The 26042-nt window shown below is 41.4% G+C and overlaps 4 protein-coding genes across 11 annotated transcripts in view; all 4 read left to right on the forward strand.

Moving 5' to 3' along the window:
* Positions 1-26042, forward strand: part of LOC137875492 (protocadherin gamma-A11-like) — a 262793-nt gene that overhangs the window by 24088 nt on the left and 212663 nt on the right. The gene's annotated exons all lie outside the window — the stretch shown is intronic.
* Positions 1-26042, forward strand: part of LOC137875768 (protocadherin beta-15-like) — a 72113-nt gene that overhangs the window by 5119 nt on the left and 40952 nt on the right. The gene's annotated exons all lie outside the window — the stretch shown is intronic.
* LOC137875769 (protocadherin beta-16-like) lies at positions 3029-5557 on the forward strand. The gene has a single exon (XM_068715278.1). It carries the CDS (start codon positions 3119-3121, stop codon positions 5555-5557), a length of 2439 nt encoding a protein of 812 aa, XP_068571379.1. The 5' UTR covers positions 3029-3118.
* On the forward strand, positions 19020-21462 carry LOC137875916 (protocadherin beta-15-like). The gene has a single exon (XM_068715434.1). The coding sequence runs from the start codon at positions 19033-19035 to the stop codon at positions 21457-21459; it is 2427 nt and encodes an 808-aa protein (XP_068571535.1). The 5' UTR covers positions 19020-19032; the 3' UTR covers positions 21460-21462.

Raw genomic sequence — 26042 nt, forward strand, 5'->3', positions numbered from 1 at the left:
GATACTGTACCCCGCCCCGGAGGGCAACTCCTTCATGACCGAGCTGGTCCCCAAAGCTGCACACGGAGGCTCTCTGGTGTCCAAAGTGATAGCGGTGGACGCGGACTCCGGACAGAACGCCTGGCTGTCCTATCATATAGTCAAATCCACTGATCCGGGACTTTTCACTATTGGTCTCCACAGCGGAGAGATCAGGACCCAGCGGGACATTTCTGAATCTGACAGCATGAAACAGAACCTCATTGTGTCAGTGAAAGATAACGGACAGCCCTCTCTCTCTGCCACCTGTTCCATGTATTTACTTATTTCTGATAACTTGGCTGAGGTGCCAGAACTGAAGGATATTTCTTATGACGAGAAGAACTCCAAACTGACCTCTTATCTGATCATCGCGCTGGTGTCTGTGTCCACCTTTTTCCTGACCTTCATCATCATCATCCTCGGTGTGAGGTTTTGTCGCAGGAGAAAGCCCAGACTGTTGTTTGATGGAGCAGTTGCCATCCCCAGCGCGTATCTCCCTCCTAATTACGCAGACGTTGACGGCACAGGAACTTTACGCAGCACTTACAATTATGACGCCTACCTGACAACAGGTTCTAGAACCAGTGACTTTAAGTTCGTGTCTTCCTACAATGACAACACACTGCCTGCTGACCAGACTCTGAGGAAAAGTCCATCAGACTTTGCTGATGCGTTTGGTCATTCAGAGGAGTCACTAGAGGTAGGCCCTAACATATTATACCTTGCTCATTCATGATTCTTCCTTTTTATATAACTTGCCAACTACAGCTTAATTTTGTCCTGGCATTTGGGGCCCAAGGTGGTCCTCTGAAGTTCTGTTTGCCATTGCACAGTGGCTATATTTATTTACTGTATGTTTCCACATGAATCCAATGAAGTTACATTAATCATGTTTCAATTTAAATTTGTTGATAAACCTTTGGGCAGTCCACATCTGCTTGCCAGAGGTTGCTTTGGAAACTCACTGGTTCTCTGTCATTGAAATTAACTTGATTATTTAGTTTTCTTGGCCTAATCTTTATAAACCTCATGTTTGTACTTTGTGGAACATCACAGTATCGATTGTTGAAGCGCAAAAATTGATTGTTTTATTTGGTCATTAAAAAAAACATTCTTTACACTTAAATTGTAATTGTCAATGGTATATGGATTACAAGCTGTACTTAAGCATAATCTTGAAGAATATTCAGGTATAGCCTGCAAGTAAGAACAAAGCATTGCAGCTGTATAATGCATGTTAAAGCTGTTTTTTGCTTCACATATGTCACTGATATTCAACAATGCCTATTGTGAAATATGTCACATTTTACGAAATTAGTGTCATTGTAAACCTGCAGCTTCAAGTGTAAACAGCCAACTTATCAAACAGTATGTATGTAGTGAACCTGGGGTGCTTCATGCATCAAAGTATGGAATATATTGATAATATCTTCAGAAACATGTTGTGTCTTACAAGTTGGGCTTCAACCTCTTTCTATATTGTACAGTATTTGGCATTATGCTTTGAAAATAGTTGACTATCAGACTGGAAAGCTTTATACTGTCAGTGTCATTTTTTTGTCTTTAATTTTCAACTTTCAAACAAGTGGGGTGATGATGGCCTCAGAGTTATACGCATTCACTGAATACCTCATCGTGTAATTGGGTGAATTTAGAAATGACAGACTGCTGTTCAAAACTTGAGCACAACATGAACTCAATTATATTTGTTGGATAACACAATTTAGTAGAGAGACATTTTCAAATGACTTTTTTCATTTGGAAAATAGCAGCATCATAGAATAAGCTCTTGCCTTGGTGATCATCGACGAGCACCATGACTGTCATTTAGAAATGAAAAGTGTGGGTGACTGAATTGCGCAGTTCTGTCACAATAATGTCTTAGTGATAATGTTACACCAGTATGCCATCTATTTGGGAGATTTTCATCAGCCATCTGACCAGCAACATTGAACATACCCTCAATTTTCATAGTATAAAGGTATTGAGTGTCATAATGGATATAGTTTTCTGTTTTGTTTCATATTTGAAGGTGCTGTCTTTAACAAGTTTAAATACATGATGTATATATCTTTCAACTAATTAATTTGAACCCAGTATAATACTACATAAGGATTTTAAGTTGTAGCTTAAATTTGATTTTAGTATTTTTGATGGGCTTTACAAATACAGTATATGTTTAGTAACATTTCAGCTTTAATCAAAAATGTCCACTACATATTAAAAAGAAAATCCATCTATTAGAATATGTGAGCACTTTGAAGCAATATTTCCCCTGCATAAATGTAAGGGATATCTCTCTGTGTTTCCCTTTTAGGAACTTGTTGTCACTTCTTTGCCTGTGGCTGTGATGTTAAATTGAGTCATGTTGGTTTCAATCTGAAAATATGCCTTAGAGATGATTGGTACTTACTGAATATTGTGCTTCATGTGTCATTGTTACCTAATATTACTGTTTAGTTTTGGTTTATGGTGCAATTTTCTGCTTCCTTTTTTAATTCAGTTCATCAGAATCTCTGGGAACACATTATTTAATATTTGAATTAAATTGTAATGGGTTATTCAATCCAATTCAGCAATTTGTACTGTGGAGTACAGTGTATTTAGCAGTTTGCATATAGGAATGGTTGATTTGTTTTACAACAGCTTATGAAGCACACAATGCAGAAAACATATTCAGTAGTCAATAGATATCACAGGAGCTGCTACAGATGGCAATCACATGTAATGGATAAGGCAATCACAACAGTCTGGTGTTAATTTATAGTTACACAATCTATATGACAGTATAATTATAGTAAACAGAACATGACTGAATAGCATAACGTTTTGCTTTGATAGAGCCAGTGACGTTGTCAACTTGTTTAATTTAGCAGTGCTATAACTGATTTAAACTCTTGGTGTCACTGTCCACCAACAAAGGCCGAAAGTGTCCACAGCTTCATCCATTCGTTTCCACCATTGCAAAGCGTTATTGTGGTGCGTTGTGTCTGTCGGTTAAGGGCAACACAAAAAGGACTTTGTGAACGATATTCGGATAGCTACACCGAGGAATACAACCGTCATTGATCACTTTGAAAGAATTGACCAGGAAAGGATGAACGCCTGGTCGATCATGGGACATACGGTGCACAGAGGATTTTCTATGAATCGTTATTGTGTTTTCCTTTTCATCAGCTTGCGTTTCGCATATGGAGATGTGAGCTACTCTATTGCAGAGGAGATGAAACGTGGGTCTCTGATTGGAAATATAGCCAAAGACGTCGGCCTCGGGATTGCCACACTTTCCTCGCGTAAAGCTCGCATTGACACAGACAGGAATGGCAAACGATATTGTGATATTAATCTGAGCACCGGGGATTTGATTACTACTGACCGGGTCGACAGGGAAGGTCTTTGTGGTAAGAAGGCGACGTGCGTTTTAAAAGAGGAGCTTGTTTTGGAAAACCCTTTAGAGCTTCATCGTATCAATGTTCACGTGCAAGATATAAACGACAACGCCCCACAGTTTAGTGAGGACTTGATTTCATTTGAAATAAGAGAATCAGCAGAAAAAGGAGCTAAATTCTTACTCACTGAAGCCCATGATGCAGATATTGGTACAAATACTGTACAACGCTACAATTTACAAAATAATGAGCATTTCACTATTGATGCAGATACAGGGGGCAGTGGACGCAAACACCCCGAATTGGTTTTGGTAAAAAAATTAGACCGAGAGCAAGAGAAAGAACTAAGATTAGTGCTGACAGCTCTAGATGGTGGTTCTCCTCAGAGATCAGGTACTGCAATTATTCACGTGACTGTACTGGATGCTAATGATAACGCCCCAGTGTTTAGCCAGGCCGTTTATAAAGCCAGTCTGCCTGAAAACGCACCTTCAGGTACACTAATTATTACAGTGAGCGCATCTGACGCAGACACGGGACCCAATGGTGATATTACGTACAATTTTGATCATGTTTCTGATGACCATGTCTCGTTGTTCTCACTTGATCATAGGACAGGAGACATAAGAGTAATCGGCTCTATCGATTATGAGACTGAGACCTCCATTGAATTGCGAATAAGAGCAAAAGATGGACCAGGTCTTACCTCGTATTGTACAACGATTATAGATATCACAGATGTCAATGACAACCCCCCTGCTATCACTTTGAAATCACTGACTAACCCCATACCTGAGAACGTGTCACCTGGTACAGAGGTGGGCATCATCAACGTGCAGGATAGAGACTCTGAGACTAACAGACAGGTCCGCTGCTCCATTCAGCAAAACGTCCCTTTTAAGTTGGTTCCTTCTATTAAAAACTATTATTCTCTGGTGACCACAGGACAACTGGACCGTGAACTAGAGTCTGATTACAACATTACAATCACTGCCACTGACGAGGGCTCTCCACCTCTGTCCTCCTCTAAAACTGTTCAGTTATCTGTAGCAGACATCAACGACAACCCACCTGTGTTTGAGGAACAGTCCTACAGCGCTTATGTGACTGAAAATAACAAACCTGGCTCCACGTTATGTTCCGTTACTGCTCGAGACCCCGACTGGAGACAAAACGGTACAGTGATTTATTCTCTGTTACCCGGTGAGGTGAATGGTGCCCCGGTGTCCTCCTATCTATCTGTTAACGGAGACACGGGGGTGATCCACGCTGTGAGGTCGTTTGATTATGAACAGTTCAAGAGTTTTAAAGTCCACGTGACGGCCAGAGACAACGGTTCTCCTCCGCTCAGCAGCAACGTGACCGTCAGTGTGTTCGTATCTGATGTGAACGACAACTCTCCTCAGATACTGTACCCCGCCCCGGAGGGCAACTCCTTCATGACCGAGCTGGTCCCCAAAGCTGCACACGGAGGCTCTCTGGTGTCCAAAGTGATAGCGGTGGACGCGGACTCCGGACAGAACGCCTGGCTGTCCTATCATATAGTCAAATCCACTGATCCGGGACTTTTCACTATTGGTCTCCACAGCGGAGAGATCAGGACCCAGCGGGACATTTCTGAATCTGACAGCATGAAACAGAACCTCATTGTGTCAGTGAAAGATAACGGACAGCCCTCTCTCTCTGCCACCTGTTCCATGTATTTACTTATTTCTGATAACTTGGCTGAGGTGCCAGAACTGAAGGATATTTCTTATGACGAGAAGAACTCCAAACTGACCTCTTATCTGATCATCGCGCTGGTTTCTGTGTCCACCTTTTTCCTGACCTTCATCATTATCATCCTCGGTGTGAGGTTTTGTCGCAGGAGAAAGCCCAGACTGTTGTTTGATGGAGCAGTTGCCATCCCTAGCGCTTATCTCCCTCCTAATTACGCAGACGTTGACGGCACAGGAACTTTACGCAGCACTTACAATTATGACGCCTACCTGACAACAGGTTCTAGAACCAGTGACTTTAAGTTCGTGTCATCCTACAATGACAACACACTGCCTGCTGACCAGACTCTGAGGAAAAGTCCATCAGACTTTGCTGAAGTGTTTGGAGATTGTGATGATTCTCCTGAGGTAAGAGCATCAAACATTTGATCCATTATTTTATTGAAAGAAAAAAGGTTTACTTCTTGAGTCTTGTGACTGGTGGTGATACTGACATCACTTTTTTTGTTGAAATATCAAAAAAGCAATTTCCCTCAGTAGTTAGAAGATAGGTAAATGTTTGACATTTCCTTTGGAAAAATCCAATGTCAGAAAATACAGGGGTCATGATGATGGGTTACAATTTTTTTTCTTTTTAGGGTTTCAGTAAGAATTCCGGTGGATTCTTTCCCACAACACCAACTGAAATCAGTGATATAAATGTATATGTTATGCATTTTGTGCTCACTGTATGAGCTTAGTTGTCTTCTGTTGCCTCTGGGGCTGTCTTTGCTATGTTGGTACTTGGACACACTTCAAGATATAATTGTTTTTGAGCTTTTAATATCTTGCTATTAGCCATTCGTCATTTACTTAACACGTCTAAAAGGTTTAGTTATTGTCACCATACAGTAATAAAAGATCAGACAAATATGACTTTTTAACAATTGAAAACTCTCAATTGTTTATATTTTTTGATTTTGTTTTCTTAGTTGGTCTTGCTTTTATAGGTTGTTTTTTGGTAAGAGTGATCAGATTGATTCTTTCTTTTCATAGAAAATAAGGGAAACCTTGTAAATCATATCATGGCCTTGGCATTCTCTTTCGTTACATTTGTTGTTAATCTTCTTCCTTCTTCCTTTACCCTACAACTACATGCAATTCAGTTTGAGGAATCTTCTCTTGTAACAAATCTGCCGTTTTTTTGTATATTTTTGTATATTATCATCACATTTACATTTCCTTTTTCCTATTTACCTACTCTTAATTAGTTTGCTGGTTTTTGAAAGAGTTTTTATTTTCTCAATCCAACAGCCGCTGCATTTTGGAGTAAAGTGAACCTCTCTGTCCAAGTTGTTGGAATTTCTAAATACTGAGGAGCCTTTGCAAGAGTTTATTGGTTTTGAACAAAGTGATGATAATCCTTCAGTTAAATCAAGGGCTGTTCTTTTCGTGCCCCTAATATTTTGTACGTTTTCCCTTGTTTATCTCTTGCTGGTATTTAGCTGTCACTTTAAGGATAGTTTGTCATTTCACTGAAAGCTAAACTTTATATCTTACGTGAAGACAAGGATATAAATGATCACTTTCTTTTTTCCACACCCAAGAAGCAGTGTTTATTATGAGGTACCTGCTGTCCTCTCAGACGTGCCCTTTACGCTTGATCCTCTTAACACGCCTTAAGACATATCAATATCTAATTTCCCTTGAACATACTTGTGCTCTTTATAGGCTGTTATTTGTAAGGCGTGTTTGCTGCGAATTGAACAATGCAATTTCTAGAGGAGACTCACGATGTCGCTATCCACCAGCTGTAATAGATTGTGTGTCGATATCAACCCACTGTCGTCGACGCACAATTTGACTCAATGTGCTGCAGTTGATCGTCTAGTGAGGAAGAGACGTGGTCTTGGATTGTGTTGATTTTGGTGTACATCCTTATTTTTTGGAGCTATTCCTGTACACTGACTAGGGAACATTCACTGTTTTAGATCGTCGTCATGAAGACTACCACGGGGCTCACATTGCAAAGCTGTGCCTTGGCTTTACTGCTCCTTTCTTTGCAGTTTGCAAATGGAGATGTAAGCTACTCTTTCCCGGAGGAGATGAGACGCGGATCCTTGATCGGTAATATCGCCAAAGACTTGGGTCTTGAAACAAGCAGTCTATCCGCTCGAAAAGCCCGCATTGATACCGAGGGGAGCGACACACGTTATTGTGACTTAAACCTCAGTAACGGGGATCTGACTGTTGTTCAACGGATTGACAGAGAGGGCCTTTGTGGAGACAAAGCATCATGCGTTTTAAAACAAGAACTCATGTTAGAGAATCCATTAGAATTGCATCGAATTAGCCTGCATGTCCAGGATATAAATGATAACGCTCCACAGTTTAATAACGATTTGATTCATATAGATATCAGAGAATCCGCGGCAAAAGGTGCTCGTTTTCCAATAGAAGAAGGACATGATGCGGATATAGGTAAATATTCAGTTCAGACGTACAACCTCCAAAGCAATGATAATTTTATTCTGGGCGTTGGAAGTAATTCTGTGGAACTTGTCCTGAACAAAGAGCTAGACCGCGAAAAAATAAAAGAAATCAATCTTGTTCTTACAGCTATGGATGGAGGCTCTCCTCAGAGATCAGGTACTGTAGTCATACACGTCACTGTACTGGATGCTAATGATAACGTGCCAGTGTTTAGCCAGGCCGTTTATAAAGCCAGTCTGCCTGAAAACTCTCCACTAGGTACTGTCGTGCTGACAGTGAGTGCTACTGATGCAGATGAGGGACTAAATGGATACGTTATATATGATTTTGGACACATTTCAGAAGATATTAAGTCAATGTTTGGGATCGATCATAAGACAGGTGATATACAATTGACGACCACAGTTGATTTTGAAACAGCATTATCTTTTGAACTGCGCGTCACAGCAAAAGATGGTTTGGGTTTAACGTCATATGCCAAAGTCATCATAGATGTTACTGATGTAAATGACAACGCCCCGGTTATTTATCTGAAATCACTCACTAACCCCATACCTGAGAACGTGTCACCTGGTACAGAGGTGGGCATCATCAACGTGCAGGATAGAGACTCTGAGACTAACAGACAGGTCCGCTGCTCCATTCAGCAAAACGTCCCTTTTAAGTTGCTTCCTTCTATTAAAAACTATTATTCTCTGGTGACCACAGGACAACTGGACCGTGAACTAGAGTCTGATTACAACATTACAATCACTGCCACTGACGAGGGCTCTCCACCTCTGTCCTCCTCTAAAACTGTTCAGTTATCTGTAGCAGACATCAACGACAACCCACCTGTGTTTGAGGAACAGTCCTACAGCGCTTATGTGACTGAAAATAACAAACCTGGCTCCACTTTATGTTCCGTTACTGCTCGAGACCCCGACTGGAGACAAAACGGTACAGTGATTTATTCTCTGTTACCCGGTGAGGTGAACGGTGCTCCGGTGTCCTCCTATCTATCTGTTAACGGAGACACGGGGGTGATCCACGCTGTGAGGTCGTTTGATTATGAACAGTTCAGGAGTTTTAAAGTCCACGTGACGGCCAGAGACAACGGTTCTCCTCCGCTCAGCAGCAACGTGACCGTCAGTGTGTTCGTATCGGATGTGAACGACAACTCTCCTCAGATACTGTACCCCGCACCGGAGGGCAACTCCTTCATGACCGAGCTGGTCCCCAAAGCTGCACACGGAGGCTCTCTGGTGTCCAAAGTGATAGCGGTGGACGCGGACTCCGGACAGAACGCCTGGCTGTCCTATCATATAGTCAAATCCACTGATCCGGGACTTTTCAGTATTGGTCTCCACAGCGGAGAGATCAGGACCCAGCGGGACATTTCTGAATCTGACAGCATGAAACAGAACCTCATTGTGTCAGTGAAAGATAACGGACAGCCCTCTCTCTCTGCCACCTGTTCCATGTATTTACTTATTTCTGATAACTTGGCTGAGGTGCCAGAACTGAAGGATATTTCTTATGACGAGAAGAACTCCAAACTGACCTCTTATCTGATCATCGCGCTGGTGTCTGTGTCCACCTTTTTCCTGACCTTCATCATCATCATCCTCGGTGTGAGGTTTTGTCGCAGGAGAAAGCCCAGACTGTTGTTTGATGGAGCAGTTGCCATCCCCAGCGCTTATCTCCCTCCTAATTACGCAGACGTTGACGGCACAGGAACTTTACGCAGCACTTACAATTATGACGCCTACCTGACAACAGGTTCTAGAACCAGTGACTTTAAGTTCGTGTCTTCCTACAATGACAACACACTGCCTGCTGACCAGACTCTGAGGAAAAGTCCATCAGACTTTGCTGAAGCGTTTGGTGACTGTGATGATTCTCCTGAGGTAGGAACTGGTTTCAAATATCGTTTGATGTATTTACAACCTAATGATCCAGTCAATACCATTTTACAGTTTTAATTTGTATTTGCCTTACTAATTCTTTTATTCAATGTACGGAGTGACGTATAGTTACCCACTGTACATTTATTTCACCGTGCACATTAAGTTATTCTCCAATTCATAGCGATAGACCAGATTCATTTTTCTCTTGAATTTACTCATTGAACCTGATAGCTTATGAAGAGTTCATAGAGGAGTTAGTATATCATAGCATGCAGTCATTTCAACATGTCTTGTCATTCGAGTAGAGGCTGTTTATCTTCATTTGTAACTTTTTTTCAAAGGTATCTCTCACTTAATACAGCAATGTTTCACTAATTATGTCCTTTGAATTGAACTGGGACTTGTTTGTGTCTCTGTCTTTGGTGCTGAACCTCATTGTTGCATTGGTGATGGAACTCATACCTGTTTTCTATTTGCCTCAACCTTCAAATATTTTAGATTACACTTTTACTTACAGATCTGTTTTCCTGATATACCTGTGTCCCATTTTGTAATTAACATCCGGGCTCTAGTTTACCTTTATATTTAACTAAAATTAAAACGTATGAATAATAAAGGAGCAATCACATCAGCAGAATGAGAGGAGATATCTTTGCTTCATTGAGTAACATTCCATATTTGTAAGTGCAAATGATTTACGGATTATTTCAATTTGATTTCATCAACCTTTTCTTCTTCGTATTGTTATTCCTGCAATGCAACATAAAAAAGGCATGGTATCGCTCTTTCCTAGTGGTGTTCATTTAATATGCAACATATATTATTTAATTCGGTTTTTAATCTATTGTATTTACTAAAGAGAGGGGCAGACATACAGAGATATGTTTCCAAGCGAACTTGGAGCATTTAGCATACACTAAATGCAATGATCCGCAGTTCAACATTGTTTACCATTAGTTTAGTGTTGTATTATAACCATGAATTGTTTAGGTGGATTAATGTAGGAAGAGACATACTATTGTTTATAAAGCCTCATGATACAAAGAACAAGCATCTCACTTAACTTAAAGTTAAATTAAAATCATGACACATTCCCTTATTATACGTTTATATACAAACATTAAGGCCACACTACCTTGTAATGACACTGTTATATTTCATTTGTACTCACGGTGTCACTATAGACCAGCTAAGGAGTCAAGTGTTGAGTCTGCTTTGCACACCACCCATTATTTGGATGGACCAGCCTTGTGTTCTTTTTATCATTCAACACCGACGACTAATGCTTGGAAGGCACTTATATTGATCGAATAGTAGTCTTTTCAATGCTCGATATTAACGTGTTGTAACGTTTGTAGTTCTGTCTGAAGATGGTGACTAGAAGGCGCGTTCTTCAAAGCTATGGCTTTGTCTTTTTCTTTGTTGTGGTGCAGTCCGCACACGGAGACCTGAGCTATTCTGTACAGGAGGAGCTCAAGCGCGGATCTGTTATTGGAAATATCGCCAAGGATCTCGGCCTGGAGGTGGGCAGACTGTCTGCTCGCAAAGCTCGTGTTGACATGGAAGGGAACGAGAGACAGTATTGCGGGATTAACCTTCGAAGCGGAGATTTAATCGTCGCGGAAAGAATCGACAGAGAGGAGCATTGTGGAGAAAAGCCTTCGTGTGTTCTTAAATTCGACTTGCTGTTAGAGAATCCATTGGAGTTACACCGGTTGTCCCTGCAGGTGCAGGACATAAACGACAATGCACCCATTTTCCCAAAAGACACTGTAAAGCTTGAAATCAGAGAGTCAGCTGCCAAAGGAGCTAGGTATCGCATTAATGCAGCGCAAGATGCTGATATTGGCAAGAACTCCGTTGAAAGCTACATTTTACAACAAAACCCTCACTTTGTGTTCAGTATTCAGACGACAAGTGCTGGTAGAAAATACGGTGAGTTGGTTTTAGATAAAGAATTAGACCGAGAGGAGCAGCAGGAAATGAAATTATTACTCACAGCTTTAGACGGAGGTTCTCCTCAGAGATCCGGGACTGTAGTCATACACGTCATTGTACTTGATGCTAATGATAACGCCCCAGTTTTTACTGAGGCCGTTTATCAAGCCACGTTACCGGAAAACTCAGCTATTAATACCCCAGTTATCACTGTAAGTGCATCAGATGCAGACGAAGGTGTCAACGGAGAGGTGACATATGAATTTATCCGACTGTCTGATAAATCACAGAAGCTGTTTTCAGTAAATGAGGAAACTGGAGAAATCAGTGTGACAGGTAACATTGATTATGAAGAGGGATCGAAGTATGAAGTGTTTGTTGAGGCCAAAGATGGTTATGGACTATCTTCAGAAGCAAAAGTGATTATTGATATCACTGATGTAAATGACAACGCCCCTATGATATATCTGAAATCACTGACTAACCCCATACCTGAGAACGTGCCACCTGGTACAGAGGTGGGCATCATCAACGTGCAGGATAGAGACTCTGAGACTAACAGACAGGTCCGCTGCTCCATTCAGCAAAACGTTCCTTTTAAGTTGGTTCCTTCTATTAAAAACTATTATTCTCTGGTGACCACAGGACAACTGGACCGTGAACTAGAGTCTGATTACAACATTACAATCACTGCCACTGACGAGGGCTCTCCACCTCTGTCCTCCTCTAAAATTGTTCAGTTATCTGTAGCAGATATCAACGACAACCCACCTGTGTTTGAGGAACAGTCCTACAGCGCTTATGTGACTGAAAATAACAAACCTGGCTCCACTTTATGTTCCGTTACTGCTCGAGACCCCGACTGGAGACAAAACGGTACAGTGATTTATTCTCTGTTACCCGGTGAGGTGAACGGTGCCCCGGTGTCCTCCTATCTATCTATTAACGGAGACACGGGGGTGATCCACGCTGTGAGGTCGTTTGATTATGAACAGTTCAGGAGTTTTAAAGTCCACGTGACGGCCAGAGACAACGGTTCTCCTCCGCTCAGCAGCAACGTGACCGTCAGTGTGTTCGTATCGGATGTGAACGACAACTCTCCTCAGATACTGTACCCCGCCCCGGAGGGCAACTCCTTCATGACCGAGCTGGTCCCCAAAGCTGCACACGGAGGCTCTCTGGTGTCCAAAGTGATAGCGGTGGACGCGGACTCCGGACAGAACGCCTGGCTGTCCTATCATATAGTCAAATCCACTGATCCGGGACTTTTCACTATTGGTCTCCACAGCGGAGAGATCAGGACCCAGCGGGACATTTCTGAATCTGACAGCATGAAACAGAACCTCATTGTGTCAGTGAAAGATAACGGACAGCCCTCTCTCTCTGCCACCTGTTCCATGTATTTACTTATTTCTGATAACTTGGCTGAGGTGCCAGAACTGAAGGATATTTCTTATGACGAGAAGAACTCCAAACTGACCTCTTATCTGATCATCGCGCTGGTGTCTGTGTCCACCTTTTTCCTGACCTTCATCATCATCATCCTCGGTGTGAGGTTCTGTCGCAGGAGAAAGCCCAGACTGTTGTTTGATGGAGCAGTTGCCATCCCCAGCGCTTATCTCCCTCCTAATTACGCAGACGTTGACGGCACAGGAACTTTACGCAGCACTTACAATTATGACGCCTACCTGACAACAGGTTCTAGAACCAGTGACTTTAAGTTCGTGTCATCTTACAATGACAACACACTGCCTGCTGACCAGACTCTGAGGAAAAGTCCATCAGACTTTGCTGAAGCGTTTGGTGACTGTGATGATTCTCCTGAGGTAGGAACTGGTGTCAAATATCGTCTGATGTATTTACAACCTAATGATCCAGTCAATACCTTTTTACAGTTATAATTTGTATTTGCCTTACTATTTCTTTAAGACAATGTACGGAGTGACGTATAGTTACCCACTGTACATTTATTTCACCGTGCACATTAAGTTACTCTCCAATTCATAGCGATAGACCAGATTCATTTTTCTCTTGAATGTACTCATTGAACCTGATAGCTTATGAATAGTTCACAGAGGAGTTAGTCTATTATAGCATGCAGTCATTTCAACATGTCTTGTCATTCGAGTAGAGGCTGTTTATCTTCATTTGTATCTTTTTTTCAAAGGTATCTCTCACTTAATACAGCAATGTATCACTAATTATGTCCTTTAAATTGAGCTGGGGCTCTTTTTGTGTCTCTGTCCTTGGTGCTGAACCTCACTGTTGCACTTTTGATGGAACTCATACCTGTCTTCTATTTGCCTCAACTTTCAAATGTTTTAAAATACACTTTTACTTACAGACCTGTTTTCCTGATATACCTCTGTCTCAATTTGTAATTAATTTCCAATATATGGATTCCCTTTATATATAACTAAAATTAAAACATAAATTTAACAAAGGACAAATCACATCAGTAGAATGAGGGGAGATATTTTGCTTATTTTGGTAACATTCCATAGTTGTAAGTGAACATACTTTACGGATTATTTCAATTTGCTGTTATAAACCTTTTTTTCTTTGTATTGTTATTCCACCAGTGCAAAATATAAAGGGCATGGTATCGCTTTTTTCTATTGGTGTTGCTTTTTATGCACCATATATTATTTAATTCGATTTTTAATCTATTTAATTTACTAAACAGAGGGACAGACTGACAGAGATTTGCCTCCATGCGAATTTGGAACATTTAGCATACAACACTAAATGACAAGATCTGTGGTTCAACATTGTTTAACTTCAGTGCAGTGTTGTCTTACTACTATCACCATGAATTGTTTAGGTGCATTAATGTAGGAGGAGACATAATCTTGTTTGTAAAGCCTCATGATGAAAAGAACAAGCATCTCACTTAACTTAAATTTAACTTATAATGATGATGCTTTTTATTTCTTCATTATACGTTTATATTAAGGCCACACTACCTTGTAATGACACTGTTATATTTCATTTGTACTCACGGTGTCACTATAGACCAGCTAAGGAGTCAAGTGTTGCGTCTGCTTTGCACACCACCCATTATTTGGATGGACCAGCCTTGTGTTCTTTTTATCATTCAACACCGACGACTAATGCTTGGAAGGCACTTATATTGATCGAATAGTAGTCTTTTCAATGCTCGATATTAACGTGTTGTAACGTTTGTAGTTCTGTCTGAAGATGGTGACTAGAAGGCGCGTTCTTCAAAGCTATGGCTTTGTCTTTTTCTTTGTTGTGGTGCAGTCCGCACACGGAGACCTGAGCTATTCTGTACAGGAGGAGCTCAAGCGCGGATCTGTTATTGGAAATATCGCCAAGGATCTCGGCCTGGAGGTGGGCAGACTGTCTGCTCGCAAAGCTCGTGTTGACATGGAAGGAAACGAGAGACAGTATTGCGGGATTAAACTTCGAAGCGGAGATTTAATCGTTGAGGAAAGAATCGACAGAGAGGAGCATTGTGGAGAAAAGCCTTCGTGTGTTCTTAAATTCGACTTGCTGTTAGAGAATCCATTGGAGTTACACCGGTTGTCCCTGCAGGTGCAGGACATAAACGACAATGCACCAATTTTCTCTAAGGATATTATAAAGCTTGAAATCACAGAGTCAGCTGACAAAGGAGCTAGGTATCGCATTAATGCAGCGCAAGATGCTGATATTGGCAAGAACTCCGTTGAAAGCTACATTTTGCAAAAAAACCCTCACTTTGTGTTCAGTATTCAGACGACAAGTGCTGGTAGTAAATATGGTGAGTTGGTTTTAGATAAAGAATTAGACCGAGAGGAGCAGCAGGAAATGAAATTATTACTCACAGCTTTAGACGGTGGTTCTCCTCAGAGATCCGGGACTGTAGTCATACACGTCATTGTACTTGATGCTAATGATAACGCTCCAGTTTTTACTGAGGCCGTTTATCAAGCCACGTTACCGGAGAACTCAGCTATTAATACCCCAGTTATCACTGTAAGTGCATCAGATGAAGACGAAGGTGTCAACGGAGAGGTGACATATGAATTTAGCCGATTATCTGATAAATCACAGAAGCTGTTTTCACTAAATGAGAAAACTGGAGAAATCAGTGTGACAGGTAACATTGATTATGAAGAGGGATCGACGTATGAAGTGATTGTTGAGGCCAAAGATGGTTATGGACTATCTTCAGAAGCAAAAGTGATTATTGATGTCACTGATGTAAATGACAACGCCCCTATGATATATCTGAAATCACTGACTAACCCCATACCTGAGAACGTGCCACCTGGTACAGAGGTGGGCATCATCAACGTGCAGGATAGAGACTCTGAGACTAACAGACAGGTCCGCTGCTCCATTCAGCAAAACGTCCCTTTTAAGTTGCTTCCTTCTATTAAAAACTATTATTCTCTGGTGACCACAGGACAACTGGACCGTGAACTAGAGTCTGATTACAACATTACAATCACTGCCACTGACGAGGGCTCTCCACCTCTGTCCTCCTCTAAAACGGTTCAGTTATCTGTAGCAGACATCAACGACAACCCACCTGTGTTTGAGGAACAGTCCTACAGCGCTTATGTGACTGAAAATAACAAACCTGGCTCCACTTTATGTTCCGTTACTGCTCGAGACCCCGACTGGAGACAAAACGGTACAGTGATTTATTCTCTGTTACCCGGTGAGGTGAACGGTGCCCCGGTGTCCTCCTATCTATCTGTTAACGGAGACACGGGGGTGATCCACGCTGTGAGGTCGTTTGATTATGAACAGTTCAGGAGTTTTAAAGTCCACGTGACGGCCAGAGACAACGGTTCTCCTCCGCTCAGCAGCAACGTGACCGTCAGTGTGTTCGTATCGGATGTGAATGACAACTCTCCTCAGATACTGTACCCCGCCCCGGAGGGCAACTCCTTCATGACCGAGCTGGTCCCCAAAGCTGCACACGGAGGCTCTCTGGTGTCCAAAGTGATAGCGGTGGACGCGGACTCCGGACAGAACGCCTGGCTGTCCTATCATATAGTCAAATCCACTGATCCGGGACTTTTCACTATTGGTCTCCACAGCGGAGAGATCAGGACCCAGCGGGACATTTCTGAATCTGACAGCATGAAACAGAACCTCATTGTGTCAGTGAAAGATAACGGACAGCCCTCTCTCTCTGCCACCTGTTCCATGTATTTACTTATTTCTGATAACTTGGCTGAGGTGCCAGAACTGAAGGATATTTCTTATGACGAGAAGAACTCCAAACTGACCTCTTATCTGATCATCGCGCTGGTGTCTGTGTCCACCTTTTTCCTGACCTTCATCATCATCATCCTCGGTGTGAGGTTTTGTCGCAGGAGAAAGCCCAGACTGTTGTTTGATGGAGCAGTTGCCATCCCCAGCGCTTATCTCCCTCCTAATTACGCAGACGTTGACGGCACAGGAACTTTACGCAGCACTTACAATTATGACGCCTACCTGACAACAGGTTCTAGAACCAGTGACTTTAAGTTCGTGTCTTCCTACAATGACAACACACTGCCTGCTGACCAGACTCTGAGGAAAAGTCCATCAGACTTTGCTGAGGTGTTTGGAGATTGTGATGCTTCTCCTGAGGTAGGAGCACATTCCATATTATTTAAGTAATCGTCCTGAAAAAGTTGCAATTTTGTTTATAGCTTTCTTCACTTGCATTGCTCCGTTCTGTGGTTCTGATTGAATACATGGTTTAATAGTTTTCTTTAAATTTCGTGATGCAGCCTTCAGGATTAAGCAACGTGTATTTGCTGACATTATCTTCTTTCCAAGGAAAACCGATTGTGTCTTTTATACTCTGTCCATGGTGCTGAACTCCATTTAATCACAAGATGCATATTCATGACCAACTTGCATTTTTCGTTTGTTCTGATGTAATTTCCTTCTTCCTGAGTGTCATCTCAGTGAATTTACTTTGCCATTGCAAATTTCTAAATTATTTACGTTTTTCACCTCGTTGTATTTGTATCTGAACATGCCGTTGCTGTCATGTGATGTAATTGTTTCAAGTTGTTTACAATTCAAACTCAGATGGATCAGATGGATATTGTTACTGGTTAACGATTTTTGGACACGATATTACATATAAAAGTTGAGCTGTCTGTCCTTTCTGCTTCGTTAGGTCTTTCTTTATCTGCTGTGGTCCTGATTGATGCGTGCAATGACAAAAATGCGTTTTCTCTTTACTTGGCATATTATTTGTTGTTGCCCATGCGCAAAACTGATTACACAACTCATTTAAGTAACTTGATATTGTACTGACTATCAGATGTGTTTTAACATCATAAAGATCACGTCTCACATCTGTTGGGAATAATCTAAGGAACTTTAGTTGTCTACTGATTGAACATTTATTGTCTCTGATAATGGAGCAAACAAAAGTGCCACCGAGAGAGCAAATGGGAGTAAAATCATCTCTCCATAAAATGCAATACATTTAGATTTATTTTTGACAATGATCTTTGCAGAACTAGTTTATGTTTCCCATCAAACTCAGATTGTGTAGTCTGGATGCTTTTTACTGTTACGACATAATCCTTTAAATAGCAGTATGTTTTCCTGGACTGTATACCAGCTGCTGGTCAGCCTCTCTGCAAATGTTACAATTCATAGATAAATCAGTGAACAATAACATAAAGTGTAAAGCTATATCCCAAAAATATTTTTTCTGTTACTGATGTTTAATACAACAATAATACAAATATTAAAATACAATTTGTTTGTTCATCAGGGCAGAAAAGATTCATACAAAAAACATATTTGGAGATAAATAAATGACTGATGATTTTTGTCGTCCAAGTTGTCAAACATATTTTAGGAAAATCATGCCAATAGATCTGTGTGTCACCATAAAGTACACAACTGTTGGCAATATTCGGAGGCACACAGCAATTCAATTTGCAATCACTTCAAATTACTGTTCATTAGGTTTAATCTCATTGGTTATCATGCCTAAATAGTTTTCTTTATCATGCTTTATATCTGAACAATAACAAAACAAAACAAAACAATGTGTGTGCACAAATAATATTGGAAGATATTTAACAACATTCCACTCTATTAGATTTAAAATGAAAGTGTATGTGTTCTGTCAATGTTTTTACATGCCAACGATTTTGTGAACGCTTTTGATTATTTTAGCGACAACAATTTGAATAGTTTTATGTTGATCTCCATTGTGGTATTTTCTATTCTTTATTTTGTTTTACATCACAAGAGGACTGCGCAGTCCTGTATCAAGGCATGCTACTCCTAATGTATCAAATTAATTATTATTGTTGTTATTGTTTTGAACAACAAGGTTTTCAGAAAAGGTCTATATTTAAACACATACAATTTCTTCATCGTCTTGTTATACCCCGGCAAATACTCATGGTGTCAGTGTGTACCAGTGAACGAGAGGGCACGGTCATTCTCCACCCTTCTGTCTCATCGAATTTAAAACCTGCTTCTGCTGTTTTACAGCAATTGACGATATCGCTTCATAGTATGACTGCAGTGTGAAGATCGTTTATATTGGATTATATAACAGCTCCATTTCTGAATATCTGGACATACGTTGTTGCAGTACAGGTCTTTCTCGCAGTAACAATGGGATGCAGCAGATATTCGCTTCTTTCCGGCCTTGCTTTTGTATGTCTTGTCCTCCACCCTGTCTATGGAGACCTGAGCTACTCTATCCCGGAGGAGATGAAACGTGGATCTGTTATTGGAAACATCGCGAAGGATCTGGGACTTGATTTGGGGAGACTGTCTGCTCGCAAGGCCCGTATCGATACTGAGGATAACAGTGTTAAGTACTGCGGTATAAATCTCAACACCGGAGACTTGATTGTACAAGAAAGGATTGACAGAGAAGGGCTTTGTGCGAAAAAGGCATCATGTGTTCTGAAACAGGAACTCGTATTGGAAAATCCTTTAGAACTGCACCGTATTAGTATCCGCGTTCAAGACATCAACGACAATTCACCCCAATTCAAAGAGGAGTCACTTAACTTTGAAATTCGGGAATCTGCTGACAAAGGTGCAGGTTTTCTCTTGGATGAGGCGCACGATGGAGACATCGGAGAAAATGCAGTTCAGGGCTACTCACTACAGCAGAATGATCATTTTAAACTAAATGTGAAGACAAAGGGGGTTGGACGAAAATATGGTGAATTGATCTTAGACAAAGAATTAGATAGAGAGGACAAAAAAGAGATTATGTTATTGCTTACCGCATTCGATGGAGGCTCTCCTCAGAGATCAGGTACTGTAGTCATACACGTCACTGTACTGGATGCTAATGATAATGTACCAGTGTTTAGCCAGGCCGTTTATAAAGCCAGTCTGCCTGAAAACTCTCATCTGGATACATTGGTGATCACAGTGAGCGCTACTGATGCAGACGAAGGGTTAAACAGTGAAATTACCTATGGATTTGATCACGTTTCAGATGAAAAACACGTTTTCTCTCTGAACTCTAAAACTGGGGAAGTTACAGTCGCTGAATCTATTGATTATGAAAAAGAATCTTCGTATGAAATGCAGATTAGCGCAAAAGATGGTCTTGGATTGGCGTCATATGCAACCGTGATAATTGAAATTACTGATGTAAATGACAACGCCCCTATGATATATCTGAAGTCACTGAGTAACCCCATACCTGAGAACGTGTCACCTGGTACAGAGGTGGGCATCATCAACGTGCAGGATAGAGACTCTGAGACTAACAGACAGGTCCGCTGCTCCATTCAGCAAAACGTCCCTTTTAAGTTGGTTCCTTCTATTAAAAACTATTATTCTCTGGTGACCACAGGACAACTGGACCGTGAACTAGAGTCTGATTACAACATTACAATCACTGCCACTGACGAGGGCTCTCCACCTCTGTCCTCCTCTAAAACGGTTCAGTTATCTGTAGCAGACATCAACGACAACCCACCTGTGTTTGAGGAACAGTCCTACAGCGCTTATGTGACTGAAAATAACAAACCTGGCTCCACTTTATGTTCCGTTACTGCTCGAGACCCCGACTGGAGACAAAACGGTACAGTGATTTATTCTCTGTTACCCGGTGAGGTGAACGGTGCTCCGGTGTCCTCCTATCTATCTGTTAACGGAGACACGGGGGTGATCCACGCTGTGAGGTCGTTTGATTATGAACAGTTCAGGAGTTTTAAAGTCCACGTGACGGCCAGAGACAACGGTTCTCCTCCGCTCAGCAGCAACGTGACCGTCAGTGTGTTCGTATCGGATGTGAACGACAACTCTCCTCAGATACTGTACCCCGCCCCGGAGGGCAACTCCTTCATGACCGAACTGGTCCCCAAAGCTGCACACGGAGGCTCTCTGGTGTCCAAAGTGATAGCGGTGGACGCAGACTCCGGACAGAACGCCTGGCTGTCCTATCATATAGTCAAATCCACTGATCCGGGACTTTTCACTATTGGTCTCCACAGCGGAGAGATCAGGACCCAGCGGGACATTTCTGAATCTGACAGCATGAAACAGAACCTCATTGTGTCAGTGAAAGATAACGGACAGCCCTCTCTCTCTGCCACCTGTTCCATGTATTTACTTATTTCTGATAACTTGGCTGAGGTGCCAGAACTGAAGGATATTTCTTATGACGAGAAGAACTCCAAACTGACCTCTTATCTGATCATCGCGCTGGCGTCTGTGTCCACCTTTTTCCTGACCTTCATCATCATCATCCTCGGTGTGAGGTTTTGTCGCAGGAGAAAGCCCAGACTGTTGTTTGATGGAGCAGTTGCCATCCCCAGCGCGTATCTCCCTCCTAATTACGCAGACGTTGACGGCACAGGAACTTTACGCAGCACTTACAATTATGACGCCTACCTGACAACAGGTTCTAGAACCAGTGACTTTAAGTTCGTGTCTTCCTACAATGACAACACACTGCCTGCTGACCAGACTCTGAGGAAAAGTCCATCAGACTTCGCTGAAGTATTTGGAGATTGTGATGCTTCTCCTGAGGTAGGAACACATTTCATATTACTGAACTATCTGAATTGAACTACTTTCAAATTCTTGAACCAAGATCCGCATAGTGAAGCCGAACATCTCTTAACGCAACCTTTTACAGAGCGCCCTACCAACCTCTCATCCACTCACACTGATACAGACACACAGCGTTACACTATTCGCTCATACTCTCGTTTTTTCAGTTCTATCAGTCCTCTTGAATACATTTAGGACGTTTGTTTTCCTCCAGTCTTTTTGTCTCTACCGGTTGCATGGTTGCTGTATTTCATATTCCATTGAGGGAAGCCTGTTTGAATTACGCTAGTTTATCTCCTTTTTGCTGAATTCTGTTTATCTTCTGATGCATTTTTTTGATACAGTTCACCTTTATATTTTAATCTGTTGTCATTACACCATTGCTTAATTGGGTTTCAGTATATTTGCATATTTCCAGACGTTGCTATAATGGTGTGCCCTTTCTTGCTTTGATGCTTTCACGTCGTTGCTCTAAGCTGGTGGCAGTTTAAGTAACTTTCCCGGATTCATATTCATTTAAAGTTTGCAAAGTTTAACATCTATTGAGACGTGGTTTTACAACAGTGTGAAGAAATTAAAAAAGGAGCTTCTGTATTTATTCAGTTTTGCTTGGTCATATAAATGCACTTATTTCCTAGATACCATAGTGCTGTCCATGAGTAAATAGTCCTGACAAACACTGTTCAAAATTTAAATGATGCAGACTTTTTGAAGTTTTTATAGGGCAGCTCACAGACACAGTAGTTTTATTCTGAAAGTTTGATAGTCTTGTATTTGATGCATTTATATGTTAGGAAATTTAATTATTTCCCAATTTCCTTTCCCTATGCAACAACTGCTGATCATTGTCAACTTTATTTTTTTTAATTTGGCCAAACATGAAAGTTTAATAATCTATCATGAAACAATAGCACACAATGACACCATGTATAAAACCATATTGAAACAATTTTTCCTATTTTCTTGATATTTAAATGTTAGAACGTGTTTTTGGTTTTTGTTGCTTATTAGTTGAAGTTAAATCATTCTTACAAAAACCTATGTAAGCTGTGATATTTGCTCAGTCATCTAAATTGTCACAATATTTTAGACTGAGTATTAATTGAATGGATTGTGTTGACTTAAAGCATACAACTGTTTGTATTATGATTGAAAAGACATTAGTTCAATTTGCAGTCTTATAATTAAATAATGGTATATCCTCATTGGTCAAAACTCAGTGATACATTTCCACATGGTTTCAATATGCAGAATTACAAAGTAAAGAGTGTTTTCTCAATTTCAGAAATAGAAGATATATGAAAACTGTAAAAACATTATTCTGTGTTAGTTGATCCCATATTGACTCAGTCAAGTGGGGATGTGAGAAAGTGCAGAAACAGAAATAAATCTATGACCACCATTTCATCAGGACATCCGTTCTCATGCAGTTTTGAGATTAAATGAAAGAGTAGCAGAAAAAAAAAATCTAAAAGTCCCCATTCTGTATTCAGAAGTATGTACTTGTCCTAATTGTTATTTAGAAACACTGGCTTGTCTGGAGACAGTTTTAACAATTTCATATTTGTGTTGTCTTTATCCATCACAAGTGGGCCAGTGGTTTAATATATTGTCTCAATAGTCATTGTAAGATAACCCGTAATAGTACAGCAATTTTGTTTTAGTTGTTTTGTGTTTATTACATAAGTGTTACTGTATCGATCTAAATTTTAAATAGGTCAGACCAAAATCCTACATAGTGCTGTTATACCTAAACTAATACTCATGGTGTCAGTGTGTACCAGCAAACGAGAAGGCACGGTCTTTCTCCACCCTTCTGTCTCAGCGAATTTAAAGCCTGACTGCTGTTGTTCCGTAGTTGACAAAAATCACTTCGTGTTGGACTGCAGTGTGACAGTTGTTGTAGATTGGAAGAAATCGCAAATCTTTCATTTATATATCTTGACCTATTCTTAACAGTGTATATCGTCTTTCTCGCAGTAACGATGGGATGCAGCAGATTTGCGCTTTTTTCCGGCCTTGCTTTTGTATGTCTTGTCCTCCACCCTGTCTATGGAGACCTGAGCTACTCTATCCCGGAGGAGATGAAACGTGGATCTGTTATTGGAAACATCGCGAAGGATCTGGGACTTGATTTGGGGAGACTGTCTGCTCGCAAGGCCCGTATCGATACTGAGGATAACAGTGTTAAGTACTGCGGTATAAATCTCAACACCGGAGACTTGATTGTACAAGAAAGGATTGACAGAGAAGGGCTTTGTGCGAAAAAGGCATCATGTGTTCTGAAACAGGAACTCGTATTGGAAAATCCTTTAGAATTGCACCGTATTAGTATCCGCGTTCAAGATATCAACGACAATTCACCACAATTCAAAGAGGAGTCACTTAACTTTGAAATTCACGAATCTGCTGACAAAGGTGCAGGTTTTCTCTTGAATGAGGCGCACGATGGAGACATCGGAGAAAATGCAGTTCAGGGCTACTCACTTCAGCAGAATGATAATTTTAAACTAAATGTGAAGACAAAGGGGGTTGGACGAAAATATGGTGAATTGGTCTTAGACAAAGAATTAGATAGAGAGGACAAAAAAGAGATTATGTTATTGCTTACCGCATTCGATGGTGGCTCTCCTCGGAGATCAGGTACTGTAGTCATACACGTCACTGTACTGGATGCTAATGATAATGTACCAGTGTTTAGCCAAGCCGTTTATAAAGCCAATCTGCCTGAAAACTCTCCTTTGAACACATTGGTGATCACAGTGAGCGCTACTGATGCAGACGAAGGGATGTATGGTGAAGTTACTTACGGATTTGATCACGTTTCAGATGTAAACCAAGTTTTCTCTCTGAACTCTAAAACTGGAGAAGTTAAAGTCGCTGAATCTATTGATTATGAAAAAGAATCTTCGTATGAAATGCAGATTAGCGCAAAAGATGGTCTTGGATTGGTGTCATTTGCAACCATGATTATTGATATCACTGATGTAAATGACAACGCCCCTATGATATATCTGAAATCACTGACTAACCCCATACCTGAGAACGTGTCACCTGGTACAGAGGTGGGCATCATCAACGTGCAGGATAGAGACTCTGAGACTAACAGACAGGTCCGCTGCTCCATTCAGCAAAACGTCCCTTTTAAGTTGCTTCCTTCTATTAAAAACTATTATTCTCTGGTGACCACAGGACAACTGGACCGTGAACTAGAGTCTGATTACAACATTACAATCACTGCCACTGACGAGGGCTCTCCACCTCTGTCCTCCTCTAAAACGGTTCAGTTATCTGTAGCAGACATCAACGACAACCCACCTGTGTTTGAGGAACAGTCCTACAGCGCTTATGTGACTGAAAATAACAAACCTGGCTCCACTTTATGTTCCGTTACTGCTCGAGACCCCGACTGGAGACAAAACGGTACAGTGATTTATTCTCTGTTACCCGGTGAGGTGAACGGTGCCCCGGTGTCCTCCTATCTATCTGTTAACGGAGACACGGGGGTGATCCACGCTGTGAGGTCGTTTGATTATGAACAGTTCAAGAGTTTTAAAGTCCACGTGACGGCCAGAGACAACGGTTCTCCTCCGCTCAGCAGCAACGTGACCGTCAGTGTGTTCGTATCGGATGTGAACGACAACTCTCCTCAGATACTGTACCCCGCCCCGGAGGGCAACTCCTTCATGACCGAGCTGGTCCCCAAAGCTGCACACGGAGGCTCTCTGGTGTCCAAAGTGATAGCGGTGGACGCGGACTCCGGACAGAACGCCTGGCTGTCCTATCATATAGTCAAATCCACTGATCCGGGACTTTTCACTATTGGTCTCCACAGCGGAGAGATCAGGACCCAGCGGGACATTTCTGAATCTGACAGCATGAAACAGAACCTCATTGTGTCAGTGAAAGATAACGGACAGCCCTCTCTCTCTGCCACCTGTTCCATGTATTTACTTATTTCTGATAACTTGGCTGAGGTGCCAGAACTGAAGGATATTTCTTATGACGAGAAGAACTCCAAACTGACCTCTTATCTGATAATTGCTCTGGTGTCTGTGTCCACCTTTTTCCTGACCTTCATCATCATCATCCTCGGTGTGAGGTTCTGTCGCAGGAGAAAGCCCAGACTGTTGTTTGATGGAGCAGTTGCCATCCCCAGCGCTTATCTCCCTCCTAATTACGCAGACGTTGACGGCACAGGAACTTTACGCAGCACTTACAATTATGACGCCTACCTGACAACAGGTTCTAGAACCAGTGACTTTAAGTTCGTGTCTTCCTACAATGACAACACACTGCCTGCTGACCAGACTCTGAGGAAAAGTCCATCAGACTTTGCTGATGCGTTTGGTGACTGTGATGATTCTCCTGAGGTAGGAACTGGTTTCAGATATCGTCTGATGTATTTACAACCTAATGATCCAGTCAATACCTTTTTACAGTTATAATTTGTATTTGCCTTACTATTTACTATTTCTTCATGACAATGTACGGAGTGACTTACAGTTACCCACTGCAAATGTATTTCACCGTGCAAATTACTTTACTCTTCAATTTCTAGCCAGAGTCATATTTTACTGAAATGCACACATTGAACC

This window comes from Cebidichthys violaceus, unplaced genomic scaffold, assembly GCF_023349555.1.
Source record: "Cebidichthys violaceus isolate CVI_PGR_0920_01 unplaced genomic scaffold, fCebVio1.0.p SCAF_2, whole genome shotgun sequence".
In the NCBI taxonomy this organism is placed as follows: domain Eukaryota; kingdom Metazoa; phylum Chordata; class Actinopteri; order Perciformes; family Stichaeidae; genus Cebidichthys; species Cebidichthys violaceus.